Raw genomic sequence first — 21,900 nt, 5'->3', positions numbered from 1 at the left:
TGCAATGTCCCAAAAATAATATGTTCTAACATATGTGTCCCAATAATGTTATATTAGCTTATGAACATTAAATGCTTTCACTTAAAAGTATTATGCTAAAAATTTGAGCTCCATCAAATCAGTCTTTTTTCGCCCATGTAGCGATATTACTAGTTACTCTTGCTGAATCTCTCTAACAACCGTTTAGCTGCTGGCATTGGCAGAATCGTTTGTTGATCCGACTGCAGCGGCAGCAAAACCACTGCAACACATTGCAATGCAAGTACAATTTTCAATTGCAAGTTTTTAGTTGTCGATTAACTTTTGCAAAAGCAATGTGCGTTCATAGCCTACGCAGGTGGATTTTTTTTCTCTTGTGCCTTGTCTCTAGACTTACGCTTTAAGCAATAACGTGGTCACATTCGCGGGGGGAGGAATATGTTGTAAATAGTGACACAATCGATTTGATTTTCCTTGAGCAGACTCTCATACTGCTGCCCGAACGAAACACCAATGTTCTTATGTAGTTTTAGAGTGCAATAAAAATATGACAAAACAAATCTAGTGTCTGTAATATCGAATGGAGGGGAGCGCCGTGAATTTTGCCTGTTCTGTTTGTCTACTGAAAATAAAGCGCCTACAAAAGTGAAATTGTGTCATTAGAACATTTAAAGCAATAAAAAATAAAGAAACAGATCACACAACGTCATACCGAGGGGTTTGCCAAGTAAAAGTAAATTGTTATTTCAAGGCAAAGTGTCCACCAAGTTCGGCATTGCATGCAATTCCCTATGTAGTTATTACACACGCACACACACTGCTTGATTGGACGGTTTGTTTGCAGTGTGTACGTGTGTCCGTGGTAATTACATTCTGCGAATATGAGGTTATGCTAAGGTTAACGTTTATTCGAAATCAAGTTCAACAACAACAATGGCCTGTGAAAACGAGTACGAGGAAAATGTCGACAGCTTCCGAAAGCTTTTCAGTGTGAATAACATCGTGTCCTTCAATATACAACACATGAAGTGCAGTGCCGGCAGTAGTTCCGGTGACAACTACATGTCGGTTGTAAAACGCTTACAAATTCGAGGTCATCGTAATACCAATAACCACCACAAAGGTATGACGTCAAACCATATAATATGCATGTTTACATGTGTGTATGAATGCATGTTTGCATCAGAACATATTGTAGCAAGGGTGTTTATGTAAATGGAAAAAGTAATTTCATGTTATTCATTATTTATTCCAAATGATGTGAGTAGTCCGTTTGGGTTTTTGATCATATATATTGGGAGATAAGTGATACATAAAAATGGAATTCGATATATAGCATTTCCACTCTTACATTTTAAATGAAGCCTTTTCCAAACCAAATGCAACCTCTTTCAAATCAAATGAATCTCTTTTCAAACTAAATGAAACCGTAATTTTTTACACAGTTGGGCAATGAAATATTTCCTGAGCCTTCTGCTCCCCTTTTTTTTCGAACCGCAGAAGCAATTTTGATCCAGAAGCAATTTTGATCCACATGTAAAAGTTACAAAACTCTGTTTATCATTAAGAATGTGTACTGTAACACACAAAAAGTTGCACAAATGGATCCTTGTGACGGTGGTAGTTTTACCAGATACAAAATTAAACAGAACCAACTTCGGAGGTGAATACGAGGGAAACTTCGGAAACTTCTTAGCCTAGCACAAAAAGGTATAAACAGAAAAAAAATTTAGGGGGTTTGGAAACTTCCATCTCTGTTATGAACACATGTTAAATTTTGTTTCGATATGGCAACTCCTTCATATGGAAACAGGTGTTCAAAAAAGACGCATCCGCAATTTTAAATATTTAAATATTTTTATTTAAATATTTACATAAAAAAGGTTTATCGGGACAAGAAATTCATAATTATATGGTGAATGTGTTAGGTGAAAGTGCTCCTTCATATGCAACAGTAAAAAATTGGGTTGCTGAATTTAAACGTGGTCGTACAAGCATTGAAGATGAACCACGTAGTGGACGCCCAAAAACAGCAACAACAACAGAAATTGTAGCCAAAGTTCATGGCATGGTATTAAATGATCGACGAATAAAAGTGCATGAAATTGCTAATATCATGGACATCTCAAATGATCGAGTCCATTTAATTTTGCATGAAGAACTACAAATGAAAAAGTTTGTTAACAGTCGATCAAAAACGCATAAGAATGAAAATTTCTCAAGCTTGTTTAAGCGAAATAAAGTTATTTTATTGATTGGCTATCTGCAAAAGGGTAAAACAATAAATTCAGAGTACTATTGCAACCTTTTGGATCAATTAATTCGACAAATTCGAGAAAATCGTCCTGGCTTACAATACAAAAACTAATTTTTCATCAGGACAACACACCAGCGCACAAGAGTGTTTTAACAATGGCTAACATCAACGAATTAAAGTACAAGTTGCTGAACCACCCACCTTATTCTCCTGATTTAGCTCCCAGTGACTTTTACTTGTTCTCAAATCTAAACAAATTCCTTGCTGGCAAGCGTTTTACCTCAAATGAAGATGCAAAAACTATTTTAATCAAGGGATAGAATTGCTAGAAGAGCGTTGGATTAAGTGTATTGAAGTTTCAGGAGATTATATTGAAAACTAAAAATATTTTTGAAAAACTAACTATTCTCTTTCATTGATAGGCTAAGAAGTTTCCGAACCGTTCTCGTATATACCAGGTATACCAGTACGAAGTGAGCGCAAAGATTAGGGTTGCCAGATGGACTGGAATGGGCTGGAATTTCAAGATTTTCTATGCCATGTCCAGTTACTTTTGAAATAATATTTCAATAGAAAAGACTGTATGTTTAGTTATTTATCTTTTTCATTCTCAATAAGGTGATTTTTGTGTGTTAACTTTTAACCAGCACTCAATTACACCCCGAGAGAGAAAGCGCAGTAACTCAAAATTTTGAAATTTTCGCGTTTCATTAAAAAACGATACACACTGTAAAATTCTACCATTTTTACTATTCTTTCATTAAAAAATGCCGTCATGTCTCTTTTCTTGTCTTCAGAGTTAATATTTTTTTAATTCCAGCTTTTTGTCTCCACTGAAAAATAAAAAAATTAGAGTTACTACCATTTTGTTTAATAGGTGCGGTATGTATTATCTATAAGAACTGCTTTATTGCCTTTTTCTGTAAATTTAGTTTGTAAGAAAATATTGAATTAAAAATATTTAATTAAATTTTTTATTTAATTAAATTTACTTTATTTTATGTTTATGAAAAGAGTGAATTATAAATGTTTTGTTGTGTTTCCATTATTTATTTAAATATATTAATAAATAGTTTTATTCATTATATTTAGAGATTTACGAAATTCAGATTTTTTTTTCAATGCAGCCAACTTTTACCAAAATTCCAGACAATAGGCCATTTGAATCTGGCAACCCTAGCCAAGATACAAATGTCTCGATAGGGAACATTTTATTTATTATTTTTTGTTTTTTTGTTTGTTTGCTATGACATATTTGTATACATATTTTGTATACATCAAGTCATTGAACAAACAACATCATATTTTTTCATCGTGTTAAATATGTCGAATTTTGTACCAGAAAGTTATGATTTGCGGAAAGCATTAATTTTTTGTTTTCATTTGAAGAAAAGTGCAGCAGAGTCGCATCGAATGCTTGTCGAGGCATATCATGCTCTATCAGAAGCAACATGCAAAAGATGGTTTCAAGAGTTCATAAATAATGATTTTGATGTGAGAAATGAAGAACGTAGAAGACCACCAAAAAGATTTGAAGACGCCGAATTGCAAACGATATTGAATGGAGATGGCACTTTAAGTAAAAAGCAAATGGCAATAACAAACAATTTTTGACCATTTAAAAGCTTTCCCATTGATAACACAGGGGAACAATTGAATTTTTTGTGTTGATTTGAATATTATAGCAAAGTTTTAGTAATTTGAGGTTGTTTTTTTTCTATCAGCTCAATGTTCAAAATTAAGGCACTTCCGCTACATATATTGGAATAACTTGAAAACGGTTCACCATATTAAATTAAAAAAACCGAAAAACCCAAACAATATTCTCTTTAAGCCGTCTTTACATCATTTTTCAATTTTTGAAGTAGTTTTAAAGATATGAAAAAAAAGAAATTTTTAACAAAAAATTTTTGGTTCTTTAAAAATTCCTAAAAATGAAAATGGGACAATTTTGGTCTAGAAACAGTTAGTTAAATATATTTTTAATAAAATGACCTTTATTTCATTACAGTCGGTGCACAACTTTTCCTAAGACGATAAATTTGTTTATTGTTCAGATGTTTCTGGTATAAGAGGAGTATGATCCAAATGACGATATCTCTAAAACGACTTGCAAAATTTAAAAACAATGTAAGCACGGCTTCAAGAGTATACTGTTTGGGAGTATCGGATTTTTTTTAAAATTAACATGGTGAACCGTTTGCAAGCTAATGTTTTGTTTACCTTAAACAAACTATTTTTAAAACAGGGTTTTCTATGCATTATTAGTAAGTCTTCTTCTTATTATTATCCCGTTATTTTTTTCTGTAATTGAAGCAACAGTTCTTAATGTATCAGTGTTTGAATGAAGATTGTAGAAAAACAAGCGTGAAATAAAGTAGAGCCAATTTCAAAGTTAAAAAGAATATTAATGTCAGAAGCAATTTCTTTCAAATTTGTGTACGCTAAAGTGAGTAAAAAGATAGACTATTATATTTCTAACTTAATTTTAAAAAAATATCCAAAAGACGTCAACAGAATGGACCAATGAAAACACTGTAGCGTGGAGAGCCGAAAATTGATAAAAAAGCTTCATCAAGATGGTAATTCTCAAAGAAAAATAGCTGAAATTATTCAATGCTCAAAAAAAACAAGTATATACGGCCGTAAGTTCGGCTAGGCCGAAGCTTATGTACCCTCCACCATGGATTGCGCAGAAACTTCTTCTAAACACTGCCATCCGCAATCGAATTACTTGGGTTGCGGTAACGCTTGCCGATGGCAAGGTATCTTAAAACCTCCTAACACCGTCTTCTAAACTGTAAGTAAGGCCACCGTGGTGCAATGGTTAGCATGCCCGCCTTGCATACACAAGGTCGTGGGTTCGATTCCTGCTTCGACCGAACACCAAAAAGTTTTTCAGCGGTGGAAAAAGGAGGTCCCTTGTCATTGAGCTTAACATGGAATCGGGCAGCACTCACTGATAAGAGAGAAGTTCACCAATGTGGTATCACAATGGACTGAATAGTCTAAGTGAAACTGATATATCGGGCTGCCACCTAACCTAACCTAACCTATGTAAGTCCATACGTGGTATATAATTTTGACAAAATTTTCTATAGAAATAAAATTTTAACAAAATTTTCTATAGAAATAAAATGTTGACAAAATTTTTTATAGAAATAAAATTTTGGTAGATTCTTTTTGGCTCGAGTGGCAACCATGATTATGAACCTATATGGACCAATTTTTGTGTGATTGGAGATCGGCTATATATAACAATGGACTGAATAGTCTAAGTGAGTATGAAACTTAATCGGGCTGCCACTTTAACTTAACCTACCCAGCAAAAAAAGCGTCGCTTTTTGGATCCGGAAGTGGCGCAGAAGCGATGAATTTAACATGGGCTTGTCATCACTTACCTATAATTTTGGAACTAAGTTTGGAGAGTACTGGATTTGAATGGCACAATAATATATTATTGCCGAAAATTCCATAGAAAGAAAACGATAAAAGCGTATACCAGGCAGATTTGAATACGAATTTGGCTAAACAAAGCAATTACTCTACAATACAAGAACTAACAGATATAATTAAAGCGTCAGTAAAACTTACATATACACCACAGTTCAATCCTCAGAATAAATGGTTCAATATAAGGTGTTTCAGGGCTAGAAAAAAGGTATTTAAGCATCTCAACAAATTCAGAAAAAGTCAATATCATAAAACAGAATACATTCGACATAAGAAAATATATAAAGAAATTTGCATATCGGCACAATACTTGGAAATCTTGAATCAACGCCTATATAATACTAATAACGCAAAAGACTGGTGGAAGATAGCAAAAGAAATTAATAACAAAGAATTACGAACGGATTGTACCATGATTGATGTCGGCATTTTTAAGGAGTATTTCAGGAACTTGTTGAACCCAATACAATTATTGGAGAATATTCATTTTGCGCCCAATTTGACCTACGACGATCTCCTAGACGGGGATATTACAGTAGATGAAATTAAATTCATATTGTCAAAGGTTAAAAATAACACTGCCCCAGGCGAAGATAGAGTGCCATATGAGTTTTATATGCACGCTACAGAGGATTTTTTGCTTGAATTAGCAAGAGTATACTCAAATACATACAGAGACAGTAGTGTTGAAGAGTCCATGATCAAAACAATAATCTTCCCTATCCACAAGAAGGGTAATATCAATGACCCAGTCAATTATAGGGCTATTTCATTTATGAATACTGCAGCGAAATTATTTATGGGCATTTTAAATCAAAGACTGGTTAACTGGGTCGATGAAAACAAAATTATAAAAAAATTATAAATTACGAGATAACCACTTTAAGAAGCATGGTTTCGAAACTAGAGCAATACTGCAAAACGTGGAACATGGAAGTAAATCCAAGCAAATCCAAAATCATGGTATTCAGAAATGGAGGGAGATTATCGAATCAAGAGAAGTGGTACTATAGAGAACAGGAAATTGAAATCGTTGCTGAGAATGTTTATTTAGGAGTAATATTTACGCCAAAACTAAATTTCAAACCCCATGTATATAATAGAATATCCCAAGCCAAAAATTCTATAAATTCGACATGGAAAAAATGGGGATTCACCCACTTCGATGAAATTGACAAATTTCAAAGATTTTTTGTGAAACGTTTACTAAAATTGCCTGAAAATATACCTAATTATGTTATTGACCTGGAAAAGAACATAGACGATGGACATAACTATACCCTACAACTTCATCTACAATACATTTATAGAGCACTATTCGAGTATGATGTAGATCAGTTGCCAAATTTTTTCAGCAAAATACTTTTGCAAAAGAAATTATTTTGGGTAAAATATATTAATGATCTGCTAAGCCAGTTTGGAGAAGCGAACATGGAAGCTAATATTACTAAAGAAATGTGGCATAATACCTTTTCCATGTTGGTGGAAACTCATAGTTTGGTTAACAAACTGAAAAAAATCGAGAATACAATGGGTAGTAGCACAAGGATTTACAAACATCTCGATTACAATAAGGGTGTAATATATCTGAATGGTCCATACAGTCAAGATGAAACAGCATTGATAATGAAGGCTCGATCGGACATGCTTAATCTGAATGGTAACATCTACTTTATGGTTGAAGAACAAACCCTCTGTACATTATGCAATCTCCAGGAAAGGGAAAACGTTCAAAACTTGTTAGGAAGATGCCCAATTATGACCGAGATACGACGACAAATCTTTGGCTTAGATCAGCTATCGCATAACCATATAATCTTTGTTCTAAACGGTAGTGGAAATGATGACTGGGAAAAGCTGATAAAATACTTAAAAATCTCTTTGAATTATAGAGCAGTTATCACAAATTAATTTCATTAATTTTGAACATACATATGTAATATTTTTGTCAAACAACAAATGTCATATAACACTACATTCGCACCGGCTGACGATATAAATTTCATAGCCGTAAATTCTTTCATTTGAAATGTTTAAATAGAATTCATATTTATGTATAGTATAAAATGATACGCAAAATTTGCATTCAATAAAGAAAGAATACACATACATACGTACGTAGGACGGATGTTCACCATTTCCACAGCCGTTGCACTCAATATGCACCACTTCTTTAGATATGATCCGAATTCAGTGTTTTGGATGTGAATTAAAAAATTTTGTGGTATTTTGACAAATAATTATTTTTATAATTTTTTATGATATTTAATGCAATCTAACGCTTGTCTGAAACCCTTGACCTCAAATATTTTCAAAATGTCACAATTTTTCTAGAATGAATTTAGATTTTTTTTTTTCGACAAAATTTAAATAATTTATACCATTTTATTAATCCTTACCTTGTTTTTAACATATTTGAAACAAAAATGTTAAAATTGCCCTTTAAAAGTATGAAAACAGCGAGTTTTAAAAAATTGAATTAAAAGAACTTCCTGAGTAGTTAAAATAAAGAACATCTCTGGAACGACATTTTTGGAAGTGCTTTTAAAGTTGTGCCTTTAAAAGTACTTCCAAATTTTTTTGTTGGGCCCAGCAAAAAAAGCGTCGCCAAAAAGTAATGAAAATGTTCTTTTTGGATCCGGAAGTGGTGCAAAATTGACGCAGAAGCGATGAATTTAACATGGGCTTATCATAGGACGGAAGTCCTCCATTTCAACAGCCGTTGCACTCAGTTTGCATCACTTCTTTAGGTGTGACCCGAATTCAATGTTTTGGATGTAAACTAAACAATTCTGTGATATTTTGTCAAATAAATAATTTATATAATCTTTTATAATTTTTAATGGATTCTAACGCTTGTCGGAATCGTTTGACCGCGAATATTTTCAAAAATTCACAATTTTTGCAGATTGGATTTAGAACTTTTTTCGACAAAATTTGAATGATTTGTACCATTTTATGAATTCTTACTCTGTTTTTAACCTATTTGAAACAAAAAAAGTTAAAATTACCCATTAAAAGTATGAAAAAACTAAGTTATAAAAAATTTAATTAAAAGAACATCTTGGGTAGTTAAAATAAAGAACATCATTGTGAGTGCATCTTCTGGAAGTGCGTTTAAAGTTGTGCCTTTGGAAGAACTTCAAATTTTTTTGCTGGGTAACTATAGACCGATATGGACCAATTTTGGTATGGTTGTTAGCGGCCATATACTAACACCACGTTCCAAATTTGAACCGGGTCGGATGAATTTTGGTTCTCTTAGAGGCTCCGCAATCCAAATCTGGGGATCGGTTTAAATATATTTAAATATATATAATTATCAACCGATGTGGACAAAGTTTTGCTTGGTTGTTAGATACCATATACTAACACCACGTTCCAATATTGAACCGGATCGGATGAATTTTGCTCCTCCAAGAGGCTCTGGAGAACGGTTTATATGGGGTCTATATAAAGGGTGATTCTTTTGAGGTTAGGATTTTCATGCATTAGTATTTGACAGATCACGTGGGATTTCAGACATGGTGTCAAAGAGAAAGATGCTCAGTATGCTTTGACATTTCATCATGAATAGACTTACTAACGAGCCACAACGTCGAATTTTCAGTGAATGGGCCCTAGAAAAGTTGGCAGAAAATCCGCTTTTTTATCGACAAATTTTGTTCAGCGATGAGGCTCATTTCTGGTTGAATGGCTACGTAAATAAGCAAAATTGCCGCATTTGGAGTGAAGAGCAACCAGAAGCCGTTCAAGAACTGCCCATGCATCCCGAAAAATGCACTGTTTGGTGTGGTTTGTACGCTGGTGGAATCATTGGACCGTATTTTTTCAAAGATGCTGTTGGACGCAACGTTACGGTGAATGGCGATCGCTATCGTTCGATGCTAACAAACTTTTTGTTGCCAAAAATGGAAGAACTGAACTTGGTTGACATGTGGTTTCAACAAGATGGCGCTACATGCCACACAGCTCGCGATTCTATGGCCATTTTGAGGGAAAACTTCGGAGAACAATTCATCTCAAGAAATGGACCGGTAAGTTGGCCACCAAGATCATGCGATATAATTATGGACCGATGTGGACTAATTTTTGCATGGTTGTTAGAGACCATATACCAACACCATGTACCAAATTTCAGCCGGATATATATATACATATATATATATATATATATATATATATATATATATATATATATATATATATATATATATATATATATATATATATATATATATATATATATATATATATATATATATATATATATATATATATATATATATATATATATATATATATATATATATATATATATATATATATATATATATATATATATATATATATATATATATGTATATATATATTAAGTTTGAAATATAATAGTCTACCTTTTTACACACTTTTGCGTGTAAAAATTGAAAGAAATTGCTTGAGACTTTAATATTGTTTTTTTTTTAACTTTAAAATTGGCTCTATTTTTTTAATCTTCTTCAAACACTGATAAATTGAGAACTGTTGCTTCAACTACAAAAAAATAACGGGATAATAATAAGAAGAAGACTTACTAATAATGCATATTAAAACCTGTTTTAAAAATTGTTTGTTTAAGGTAAACAAAACATTCTGTTTATAGAACAGCAGGTGGCTCTATTAATTTTCATACCACTGTACACTGGTAGAAACATGTTTCGTACTATTAACGAACGGGCTTCGTTGATTATTTTTCGTTAATATAACAAAATTTTTCGTTATAAGAACGAAAGTGATCGTTAATACAATTAAATCAATCGTAAAACGACAATTTTGTGTTTTCGTTTTTCGTTATATTAATGAAATATGTTTCGTTAATATTACGAATATAAACTTTGTATTTTTTTCGATAATTAGAATAGAAATGTTTGCAAAGATGGAATTATTATAATCATTTGCACATAGAGAGAAACTTTTGGAAAGTTTTAGCCCTTAAGACACAGTGCTGTTATATGCTCCCAAACTGGAATTGAAAATTTCATTTATAAAACGAATATGATCTTTAATATAACGGTCTGGATCGTTAAAAAATAAATTTAAAATTGGTATCTTTCGTCATATTAATGAAATATGTTCGTTAATAGTACGAATGGGACTTTGAGTATTTCTGTCTCTCTATACTCTCTCTAATACGTCAGTGGCAGTGTTGCCAACTCCCCAAAGCCAAAATGCACCAAAAATATATTATAAATTCTAACATACCACTTCCCACTACAAAATCGAAAATTAAATGATCTACTAAAAAAAAAACTTCCGAAGAAAAACTTCCCAAGATGTTTTATAGAACTTTTGTGTATTGAATTTGTAATTTTATGAAGTTATGAAACGCTATGCAAGTATACACCTTGATCAGGTTTAATGCTTTCATCCAATTCATTTTGATCAGTAATGTCTTTCAACTTTCAAAATATTAATATATGGAAGGCGTCTATTGCTTACGAGTATTTCAGTTATGCGTGCTTTGTGGATTTAATACAAACGTTTTTAATGACATCTTTATCAAGTTCAAAAATTCGGTACTCGTCACTAGATTTTCTACAGAATACCAAATAATAATATTAATTAAAATATAATCAATACCACCTTCATAACAATCAAATTCTATATTTGACAATAAGGTTGAGTTTCTTAAGCTCTTGAAAGACTAATCCAAATTTTTGTATCAATTAAATTTAATACTGTTCAAAATGAAAAAAAACACCCAAAACACTGAATGAAAATGCCAGAAAGCACCAAGTTGGTGTTTTTTTGAAAAGGCACCAAAAAGGCAATTTGGTGCTTTTTAGAAATCAAAAAGCACTAAATTTGGTGCTAAAAGCACCAAATTGGCATCACTGGTCCGTGGCGTCTATGTAATGTGTACATACACATGTATACATGACAATAAGCATATGTTTCCATGTGTATCTTGAAACGGTAAAAAGTTCAACTGAAAAATTGTCTGATGGGCAAACCTTAATTTGGTCGTTTGTATTATACAACATTTACTTTTTTTCTCTGAAGAGTACACAGGCGTGTAACAATTACCGGAATTAACCTTAGTGGGAAAGAAATTGGAGAAATTGTATTATTTCCTACTGTATATAAATTATATTTCTAAGATCTTAACAAAAAATAATCCACTACCAATGACTACATTCAAATACATTAATTGTAGGGTTTCCATATGGATAATTTTCAAAAGAGAACTTTCGCTTTAAAAAAAGAAAATTTTAACTAAAAAAGAATTTATAATAAAAAAATATTTTATTAAATAATTAATAATTTTATTGATGTTAAAATTAAAATAATAATAGTTTCTAGTGATAGAAACAACGAAATAAATATATAATAAAACAATAAAAAACAAAAAGAATTACATTTTCTTAAAAAATAAACAAAATAAATTGACGACGACAACGTTTTGGCGTATTTACGTCGTACATTCAATTACATCTACTTCTAATTTTTACGCTGTACGTCGAAACGTCGCAATTGTGTTCCGGCCTTTAATTTGTCAACAGATTTAAACCAGTAAACAATTAGTGGCGAATTCCTACTAAATAAATAAAATTCCATCAATCTATGATTTTTTTTTGAAATAGAGTACATACACGCAAAAAATAATTCTTTTCTCCCAAACGAAATTTTAGACAAACAAATTTCGTTTTTCATTTGCTTTTCGCTGTAAGGAAGTGTATTTGGAAGAAAAGTATATACTTTTTGTGATAAACGTTTATTCTTTTCCAGGATGTAAAAACAATTTCATAAAGACTAACTCAAAAAAAAAAACATTGTTTTCTCGCTAATTGCATTTTCCCTCACATCTCTCTCGCACCGACGAGGTTTTTTAGTTCTTAACACCTTTTCCTGTAATACCAACAATGTAGAAGCAATTATACGATTTTATAAATTTTTAAAATTTTTTTACCTTTCGCCTGGACGGAGAATCGAACTGCGGACCACTTTGTAAGCCAGCACACTAACCACTGAGCTATGTACCTGTTATGTTCATCAATAGATAAATATCCATATAAGTTATATTTATATAGCATAGCTTGCAGCACCCACGAACCGAATAAACAAAGTTTATTTCACAGAAACAAACATTTAGTTTGGTACCGTGGAACAGTGGTTGCTACGTCCGACTTGCATACCAAGGGTCGTGGGTTCGATCCCTGCTTCGACCAAAGTTTTTTTTTTACATTTATCCAGATATGTTCGGAAGATTCCGAAAAAATGTTCAACATTACATTGTAGTATATTAAATTTTGAACTGTAAAATGTGTCTTATTAAAGACCTAGAGTTAGAAAAGAACAATGTTTGATATAAACGAAATGGACTGTGTTGTTGTTTCAAAAATACCTTTTTTTATTGAAAAATTAAAAATAACAAACGAATTTTTTTGGTGATAAAAGTTTAAAATTTTCGAAGCAATTCAAAAAACTCTAATAAAAGAAAAACGTTTTCGGTACACGTTTTCCAAACGTTTTTTTTTCTTCGCGTGTAAAGAGCACTGTTGGACATAAAAATACGGCACCAAAAAAAGAGAGTGAAAGACATCCACTGGGTTGCTATCTTCAGGGCCCAGTGGACGGGTATCGACTGGAGTTATAAATTTGGGCAATGACCAAGAGTTAGGCCCAATTAGTCGACCTGTAGACGGGTCGACAGGTGGCGACAATTTGACAAGTCGAACCTTTTCCAAGGTAACGGCATCAAAAGGAGGTAATCCCTCACGACATAGATTCAAGGAACGCAGAAATGCTTTGTTTATCCTAAAGAAATTAGGATCAGTCGACCCAAGCACGTTGTCGGCTAAACAAAGTGATTCCTTAAAATGGGCTCAAGGAATTCTTGAGGCTGGAAAAAGGGAACGATCACCGGATGAGCTGCCATCCTCCAAAAAGGATCAACGATCGTTTGCCTCAGTTGCTAAAGACAGCCTTGTGATGGCTATCATTAATAAAGGAGCATTGGACGGTATGGTTCCAAAGCAAAAATGGGGGGAAATTGAGAATGCTTTGTCTGGCGTCTACTCACAGGTGCTGGAAAAGTTTCCCGGCCCAGATCCTCGACACCAAGAGGCTGGTTGGTATCAAGGACGATTTAAGCTAGTCGCATTTGAGGACCAGAGGTCTATAGAATGTTTTAAAGCTGCTCTGATACTAATTGGTGAAGTTTGGGAAGGAGCTGCTCTAGAGTTAGTCGAGAAGAAAGACATACCGGCTAGACCAAGAGCACATGCGTGGATACCTGCAAACCCTCCTGACCCGGAATCTATTTTAAATAGACTGAAACAATGCAATCCAGATCTTCCAACAGCTGATTGGAAGGTTGGCCGTTTGGATGAAGTGGATGGGCCAAGACGGCATGCAGTGTTTATATTGAACACTCAGTCTTTGCTACATCTAGCAAAGTCCCAGGGCCGTGTATGTAATGGCTTTCATTATATCCAAATGAAGGTGTATAAAAACGATCAGCTAAAGGATTCAGAAATGGACAAGCCTCTGTCTGAATCAGAAGTAAGCGGATCCTCTTGCGAAGTCAAGGGGGATACCAAGACATTTGAAGACATGGATAGATACCGTATGCGTGAGGAGGCTTCTACTGCCTCAGAACTCACCAAAGTTGAACCTATGGTTATTGCGAGAGTCACCGATATCTCTGAAGAGGACATTCTTGATGACTCGATTGAAGCGGCTGATGTGACGGTTGTTGAAAATCTCGATGGTCCTACGGATCCTCCAGATAAATCTTCATCATTGTAAGGCTGCATGTGCTGCCTTAAAAGTTCTCCTGATGAAAGGGGACATAGATATAGTTCTTATTCAAGAACCATATGTTTATAAAAACAAAATATGTGAATTAAGTACTCCGGGGTTCAAACTATTGCAGTATAGTGGTAATGATGTAAATCGAGCCTGTATAATTGCTAAAAACGAGCTCAACTTGTTTCTGCTTCCTTCAATGTGCAATACAGACACTGTCGTTGCCAGTTTAGAAATAGCCAAACGCAAATATTGGGTATCTTCGGTCTATATGGGACATGACAGGGAGATGCCTCCATGTGCCGTTAAGACCTGAGTTGAGGAGTCACTGAAAACAAAGACGAAACTCATTATGGGATGGGATGCGATGCGAATGCGCATCATAGTATATGGGGAAGTAGTGATACTAATGCAAGGGGAGAGTCGCTAATAGAGTTTATTTTGCGTACTAATCTGGTAGTTTGCAACAAGGGAGATGCCCCAACCTTTGTCACTAAAACCAGGCAAGAGGTTTTGGACATCACCTTGGCCTCGCAAGAACTGAATGAAATGATATCTGAGTGGCAGGTTTTAAGTGAACACAGCTTCTCAGATCATCGCTACATCAGTTTCGAATTAGATGTTCATACCACCAAGACCATATTTCCGCCAAATGTTAGGAAAGCTGACTGGAAAAGGTATAGGAAATCGTTCAATACGATGATACCGGAAATACCAGAGACAAATATGAGCACTGTGCAAGTTATCGAACACGCAGTGGAGAGGATTACTAAGGCCTTCAACATTTCACTGAAAGCTGCATGCCCTAAAGGGAAGCCAAGGGGGAAAAATCGACCACCATGGTGGTCTACGGAGTTAGGTAATATGAGGAAATCGTGCAGGAAACTCTTTAACAAAGCAAAGTCCACCAGAGCTCCTGTGGATTGGGACGCTTACAAGAAGAATCTGAGAGGATACAAGCGAGAACTGAGAAAGGCTCAGCATAACTCTTGGAATGATTTCTGCAGCAGCATTGAGAATACGTCCGAGGCTTCCAGACTACGGAAGGTGCTAGCATCCACGAGCTCCGCTCCAGGTTTCATTAAAACATCGGAGGGCAATTGGACAACGTCTAGTGAGGAGACGCTGGAGGTACTATTGGACACACATTTTCCCGGAAATCAGACGGTTGAACCATGCACTGGCGGTGCCATAGTGGCTCATCGGTCGTTTTCTATCGAGGAAATTGTATCAGAATCTAGAATAAAATGGGCGCTAAATAGCTTTGGATCATTCAGTTAGGAGTTACAAGCGGTGGCTGACAGAATTATCCCCTAGTTGTCGGCGATATATATAGGATGTATCAACTTAGCATATATTCCACGAAAGTGGAGGGAATCAAAAGTCGTTTTCATACCTAATGCTTAGTACTAAGTTCGTTTCTGCGAAAAACGAATATATTCATCTATCTCTGTAAATAGGGTCTCAAACTCAGGGATGTTAACTTATTTATGCGAAATAATATGCCTGCTTATTTTTTCGTGCGAAAAATCCAGGGTTGTATAAATATATGTCTGAATATACTTAAAACAAAGATTTCGCATTTATTCCGCGTTTTTTATATGGAGTATAACAGTTTTTCGTGCGAAAACGTGATATTAGTACTAGGCTTAAAGCGGGAAAAGCCTCTCACTCGAATGCGAAGGATTTCCGACCAATCAGCTTATCATCATTCCTACTTAAGACTCTGGAGAGGATGATAGATATTTATCTTAGAACTAGCGTCGATTCAAGTTTGCTCTCGAAACGACAACATGCATACTCGAAGGGCAGGTCTACTGAGACCGCATTACATGAACTAGTCAGCTTTATTGAAAGCTCACTATCTGTCAAAGAATACACAATCGTGGCATTTCTAGACATCGAAGGGGCGTTCAATAACGTCCATCCGAGCTCGATATTAAATGGACTGACAACTCTGAATGTTGATCCAGGTATACTTAGGCTGTTAGACGAACTTCTAAGGAAGAGACGCATTTCAGCCACACTAGGACAAGCAAACATACAAAGGTATGTGAACAGAGGCACTCCCCAAGGAGGAGTTCTACCACCTCTTCTTTGGGATGTTGCTATAAACGACCTTCTGGTTTCGCTAGAAAAAGAAAGGATACAAGTGGTGGCATACGCAGATGATGTGGCGGTAGCAGTCAGGGGAAAATTTCCATCAACAGTTAGAGATATTATACAGAGAGCCCTCCGGATGACTGAGAAATGGGTGGAAGATAATGGTCTTGGGGTAAATCCTGCAAAGACAGAACTAGTCATGTACTGCAAAGATCGCAAAACTCCCACGGTTAGGCCCATTTCCTTAGGGGGTATTGAAATTCCCTTTAGGGAGTGTGCAAAATACCTTGGCGTTATTTTGGACAGGAAGCTGAACTTTAAGCTTAATATTGAAGAAAGGGCGAGGAAAGCAACGGTAGCTTTATACTCGTGCAAAAAGGCAATAGGGAAAAAGTGGGGACTAAAACTAAAAATTGTACATTGGCTATACACGGCAGTGGTTAGACCTATAATCATTGGCGGAGCTAGAAATTTTCTCTGGGGGGGGCTATGCCCCCCCCCCCCCCCCCAAGACACCCTTCAAAATTTTGTCGAAATTTCCGAAGCGATAAATTACGCCTATTGATAAAACTATACATCCTCAATTTTATTGCGGTGTTAAAGGCAATATGCAGCAAAATCAATCAAAAACAAAAAAAAAACACAATCACAAAAATTAGTTGTATCAATTAATTTTTTAATTGGCTTTGATGATTGATACTATCATTTTTTTGATTGAATACATTTCAATTAAAAACAAGTAAGTAAAGTCTAAAGTCGGGCGGAACCGACTATATTATACCCTTCACCACTATGTAGACAAACATTTGTGTTACCATCTCAACTACTTAAAATTTGCTGGGAGCTATATAAAGGTTTGCATTTCCAGATACAAATACTTTTAATGGAAACAATTTTTTGTACTTCTACAAAAACTCTAGAATTAAAATTTAAATCGGCTAACGCCCTGAGATGATACACAATGTTAGCAAAAAATATGGGAAATATGAAGCGAGAGAAATTTTAATGCAATTGTACAAAAGAGATTTATGATTTTTCAGGCGATACATATGTATTCGAGATATAGGACAATTAGAGTAATATTTACAATTTTTGCTACTCAGCAGTGGCGATTTTACAAGGATATTGGGTAGATCTCGCCAAGATATGTGTAGGGCGATTTGGAGCCTTATTTAAAACTCATCCGTTCTGTGGAAATTTTGGCATTGCAGTGTGTAGGATATGGCTAAGATATGGGGAAATCATCACAGAATTTTGTGTAAACTGTGAGAATTTTGGCCATATTTGTATTCTCTGTGGAAACTATCCAGTCAATTGGAGGAAAATCCCATTGAAAAAGGGTCTAAAATATGAAACAGTCGACCATATTTCCCCAACTCTGGTGTACGTATATATGGGAGCTATATACAATCTGAACCAATTTTGACTAAATTTGACATGCATAGTTAGAATAATAATTCTGCTATCTATGCGAAATTTCACGTAAATGGGAGTATAACTTTGGGCCCTCTGGTCATATGAGTGCAAATCGGACGGGAGATATATATGGGAGCCATATCTAAATCTGAATCGATTTCAACCAAATTTGGCACAATTACCTATACTACTAAACGTACTCCTTGTGCGAAATTTGAAGCAAATCACGGCAAAACCCTGGATTTTGAGGCCATATAAGTTCAAATCGGACGAAAGATATATATGGGAGCTATATCTAAATGTGAACCGATTTCAATCAAGTGTACCAAGCATTGGTAGAATGCCAATTCTACCCTCTGTGCAAAATTTCATGAAGATCGGTAGTAAACTTTGGGCTCTGTGGTCATATGAGTCTAAATCGGACGAAAGATATATATGGTAGCTATATCTAAATCTGAACCGATTTGGCTGATATTTGGCAAGATTTGCGAGATTCATTAAATATTTGGATGTACAGTATTTCAAGAAAATCGGTTGATAAACACGCTAACTATGACCACATCGTAGATAATTATATATGGCAGCTATATCTAAATCTGAACCGATTTTTTCCAAAACCAATAGCAATTGTCTCTGTCTCAAGAAACGGCCCTATGCCAAATTTGAGGACGATCGGACTTAAATTGCGAGCTGTACTTTGTGCACAAAATTACATATACAGACAGACGGACGGACAGACAGACAGACAGACGGACATCGCTAAATCGACTCAGATTTTAAATCTTACCCGATCGGTATACTAAAAGATGGGTCTATGACCACTATTTCTTGGCGTTATATACAAATGCACAAACTTATTATACCCTGTACCACAGTAGTGGTGAAGGGTATAATTAATTTCATGATTGAAGACAAAAAATATTTTATTGTGTGTGGGAGCCGGTTCCACGACACCGCTATAAATAATCAAATAGCAACTTACCATTATTTAATATAACAAAATATTTTATTTAAAATGTGTGTTTTAAAACAGGACTAGAAATCATAAAGCAAAACATAAACTTAACATATTCATCGTGTATAAAAAATACTAAGAATAAAAAATTAAATAAAAGGCAAAAATAAATTGAATATTATAAAACGTCTATCTTCGATTAGTTTTTAAAAATTCTCTGAGAACAGAATACAATGAAGCAACTGTCGAGAGCAGCGGTGCCAACTCTGTGGATTTTTCGTGATTTTGACGATTTTAGATGGTAAATTGGGCATGTGACGATTCATGATTTTAATCAACGTAGTTATAAATTGACTATTTTTGAAAATGTGCGTCTCAAGTTTCCTTTTAGTGTTTTTATTACGTGTTTTTAGTTGTAATGTAAATATCAATACTAAAAAATATGCTTAACATACTCTCTCTGCCACAATCTTAATTGGATTAAACACATCGCAAAGCTTGAATTAAAATATAAAACAACTGTAGCTTCGATTATTCTGGGGGGGGCAAGAACTATTCTGGGGGGGCATAGCCCCCCCCCCCCCCCCAGCACCCCCCTAGCTACGCCAATGCCTATAATGCTATATGGTGTTGTAGTCTGGTGGCCGGCACTTCACCAGCCGACAAGTTTAGACAAAGTTCAGCGTATGGCGTGCTTGTGTATCTCAGGTGCATTCAGCAAGACAGGAACAAACTCCCTTAATGTCATACTGCATCTATTGCCTTTAGACATTTTGGCCAAACAGTCAGCTGCAACAACGGCTGTGCGGTTGCGCGAGCTATCGCTGTGGTCAGAAAAAAGTTACGGTCACAGTTCGGTCCTCAAAATAATGCCAGATGTGCCTAACGTAGTGGATTACACTTTGGCGAGTCCACTTTTCGACAAAAAGTTTGAGACTCTAATTCCCAACAGTGAGGCGTGGTGTACACGGACCCCGGGGAATAAAAGATATATAGATTTCTACACTGATGGCTCCAAATTGGATGGCCAAGTGGGTTTCGGAGTATATTCTAAAGATCTGGAACTTCGAATAGCGAAAATATTACCTGATCACTGTAGTGTTTTTCAGGCTGCCGCAAATCTCTCAATGAGATGGCTGAGCAGCACAATATTCACCTAATATGGGTGCCTGGCCATAGGAACATACCGGTGAACTGCGAAGCAGATGAGCTAGTAAGGCTATGAACTACCTTACGTATTCCAGGGGAACTAGAATCTGGTGGTATGCCTCTGGCTACCTGCAAGCTCTTACTGCGTGAGAAGGCTGTCATGATGGCAAATGTTCGATGGGAGAATTGTAAGGGTTGTAACGACACCAAGCAAATATGGCCCCATTTAAACTTAAACCGCGCACTAGATATGCTAGTGTTCTCGAGACGCCAGATATCACTCCTGATATCTGCTATAACGGGTCGCTCCCTGATAGGCGATTTTGCAAAAACTATTGGTGCGAAGTATAATGACTTTTGTATGAGCTGTCATGATGCGGAGGAAAAGGAATCAATAAAACACCTCTTGTGTGAGTGTCCTGCATTTTGTGTAAGGCGTAAGCAAAATTTAGGGGCATATAGCTTCAAATTACTGGCGGACCTGGAAAACGTTAACTTACACAGAAAAAAATTTCACGGAAATTTTTCCAATTAAAATTTTAATTGAGTTTTAAAAAATATTCAATTAAAAATTTAATTGATTCAACAAATTTTTTAATTGAAACAAAAATCAATCACAAAAATTAATAGTATCAATTAATTTTTTAATTGAATCAATTAATTTTTTAATTGACCTTCAATTAATTTTTTAATTGATACCATCATTTCTGTGATTGAAGACATTTCAATTAAAAAATTAATTGGATCAATTAATTTCGTGATTGAACCAGAAAAAAATTGTTTGTGTGTAAGCAGTCTGCTAATGTTTTTGGAACAATCTGGTTGGTTCAACAGAAGAAAATAATCGAGAAGGTTCAACGGTTAAAACTAGAAGTGCCCATATGTAATAGGTACTTTTAGTTAATGTGGTATCACAATGGACTGAATAGTCTAAGTGAGCCTGAATCTTAATCGGGCTGCCACTTTAACCTAACCTAACCTACGTTGCTATAATGAAATACTACGTTGGCTGACTTTTAATGAAGAATTTCGTTAATACAACGTAGGAATTCATCGTATTAACGAAATTTTTCTACCAGTGTATGTTGCGGAAGTACCTTAATTGTGTCATATCTCGAAAAGTCGAGCTGATAGAAAAAAAACCATGTGCAGATTTTGATTCAGCGTCCCAGATATCCTTAAAAACGATATTCCGTTCTTAATCAAAAGAACCATTGTGCCCTTGTGTAATTAGTGTTTTATTTTCTAAAAAAGCACTCATTTCATACCGGATACCTGGTATGTTCTCTACCGTTTCACTTGAAATTCAAAAAGTTTCATTTGGTTAAAAAAAAAGATTTTAGAAAACGGTAGAGAAAATTTGCCACCTCTCATATCTTTCTCACTTTCACATGGTCTTAGCTCTTTTTCTGTAATACAAACAATGTAGAAGCAAATACATCTACTGGGCCATGTAGATGTTGTTGTCAACATCACACAATTGTCGCTATAGCCAAGCAACGCATAAGTCAAGCTGTTCTATTTATAGATCAAATTATTGGATACACACAAGCTAATGTAAAGAACCTTTTAAGGTGGCCCCTTACAAACGACGTTCCAAATACAACTTATGGAAACGGAAATAATGCTAGTTTACATATATTCCTAAAATGTTTGCAAGGTTTTGAAAAGATGTCGGTATTACATACTACCTCAAACTGTGTCTTATTTAAAGCCAGAAAAAACAGTGCTTGGTATAAACGAAATAGAGTTTGAATTTGAAAAACAAATAAAATTTAAATTTAAAATGTTGTAACAA

General features: G+C 34.8%; 1 protein-coding gene across 2 annotated transcripts in view; it reads left to right on the top strand.

Moving 5' to 3' along the window:
- Positions 1-301: 301 nt before the first annotated feature.
- LOC142234685 (uncharacterized) overlaps positions 302-21,900 on the top strand; it is a 62,557-nt gene continuing 40,958 nt past the window's right edge. Inside the window, exons 1-2 of one of the 2 annotated variants that reach the window (XM_075305863.1) lie at positions 1,058-1,102; positions 3,057-3,118. Coding sequence is in view for 1 of the 2 variants with exons in the window: in XM_075305862.1 (XP_075161977.1) it covers positions 913-1,102 (190 nt within the window). In the remaining variant the exon portion in view is untranslated. Of the gene's footprint in view, positions 1,103-3,056; positions 3,119-21,900 lie in introns of both variants that reach the window. The other variant, XM_075305862.1, reaches the window with a different exon arrangement.

The sequence above is a fragment of the Haematobia irritans genome, chromosome 4 (genome assembly GCF_050003625.1).
Source record: "Haematobia irritans isolate KBUSLIRL chromosome 4, ASM5000362v1, whole genome shotgun sequence".
NCBI classification, from domain to species: Eukaryota; Metazoa; Arthropoda; class Insecta; order Diptera; family Muscidae; genus Haematobia; species Haematobia irritans.
This window is presented reverse-complemented; position numbering and strand designations above follow the sequence as displayed.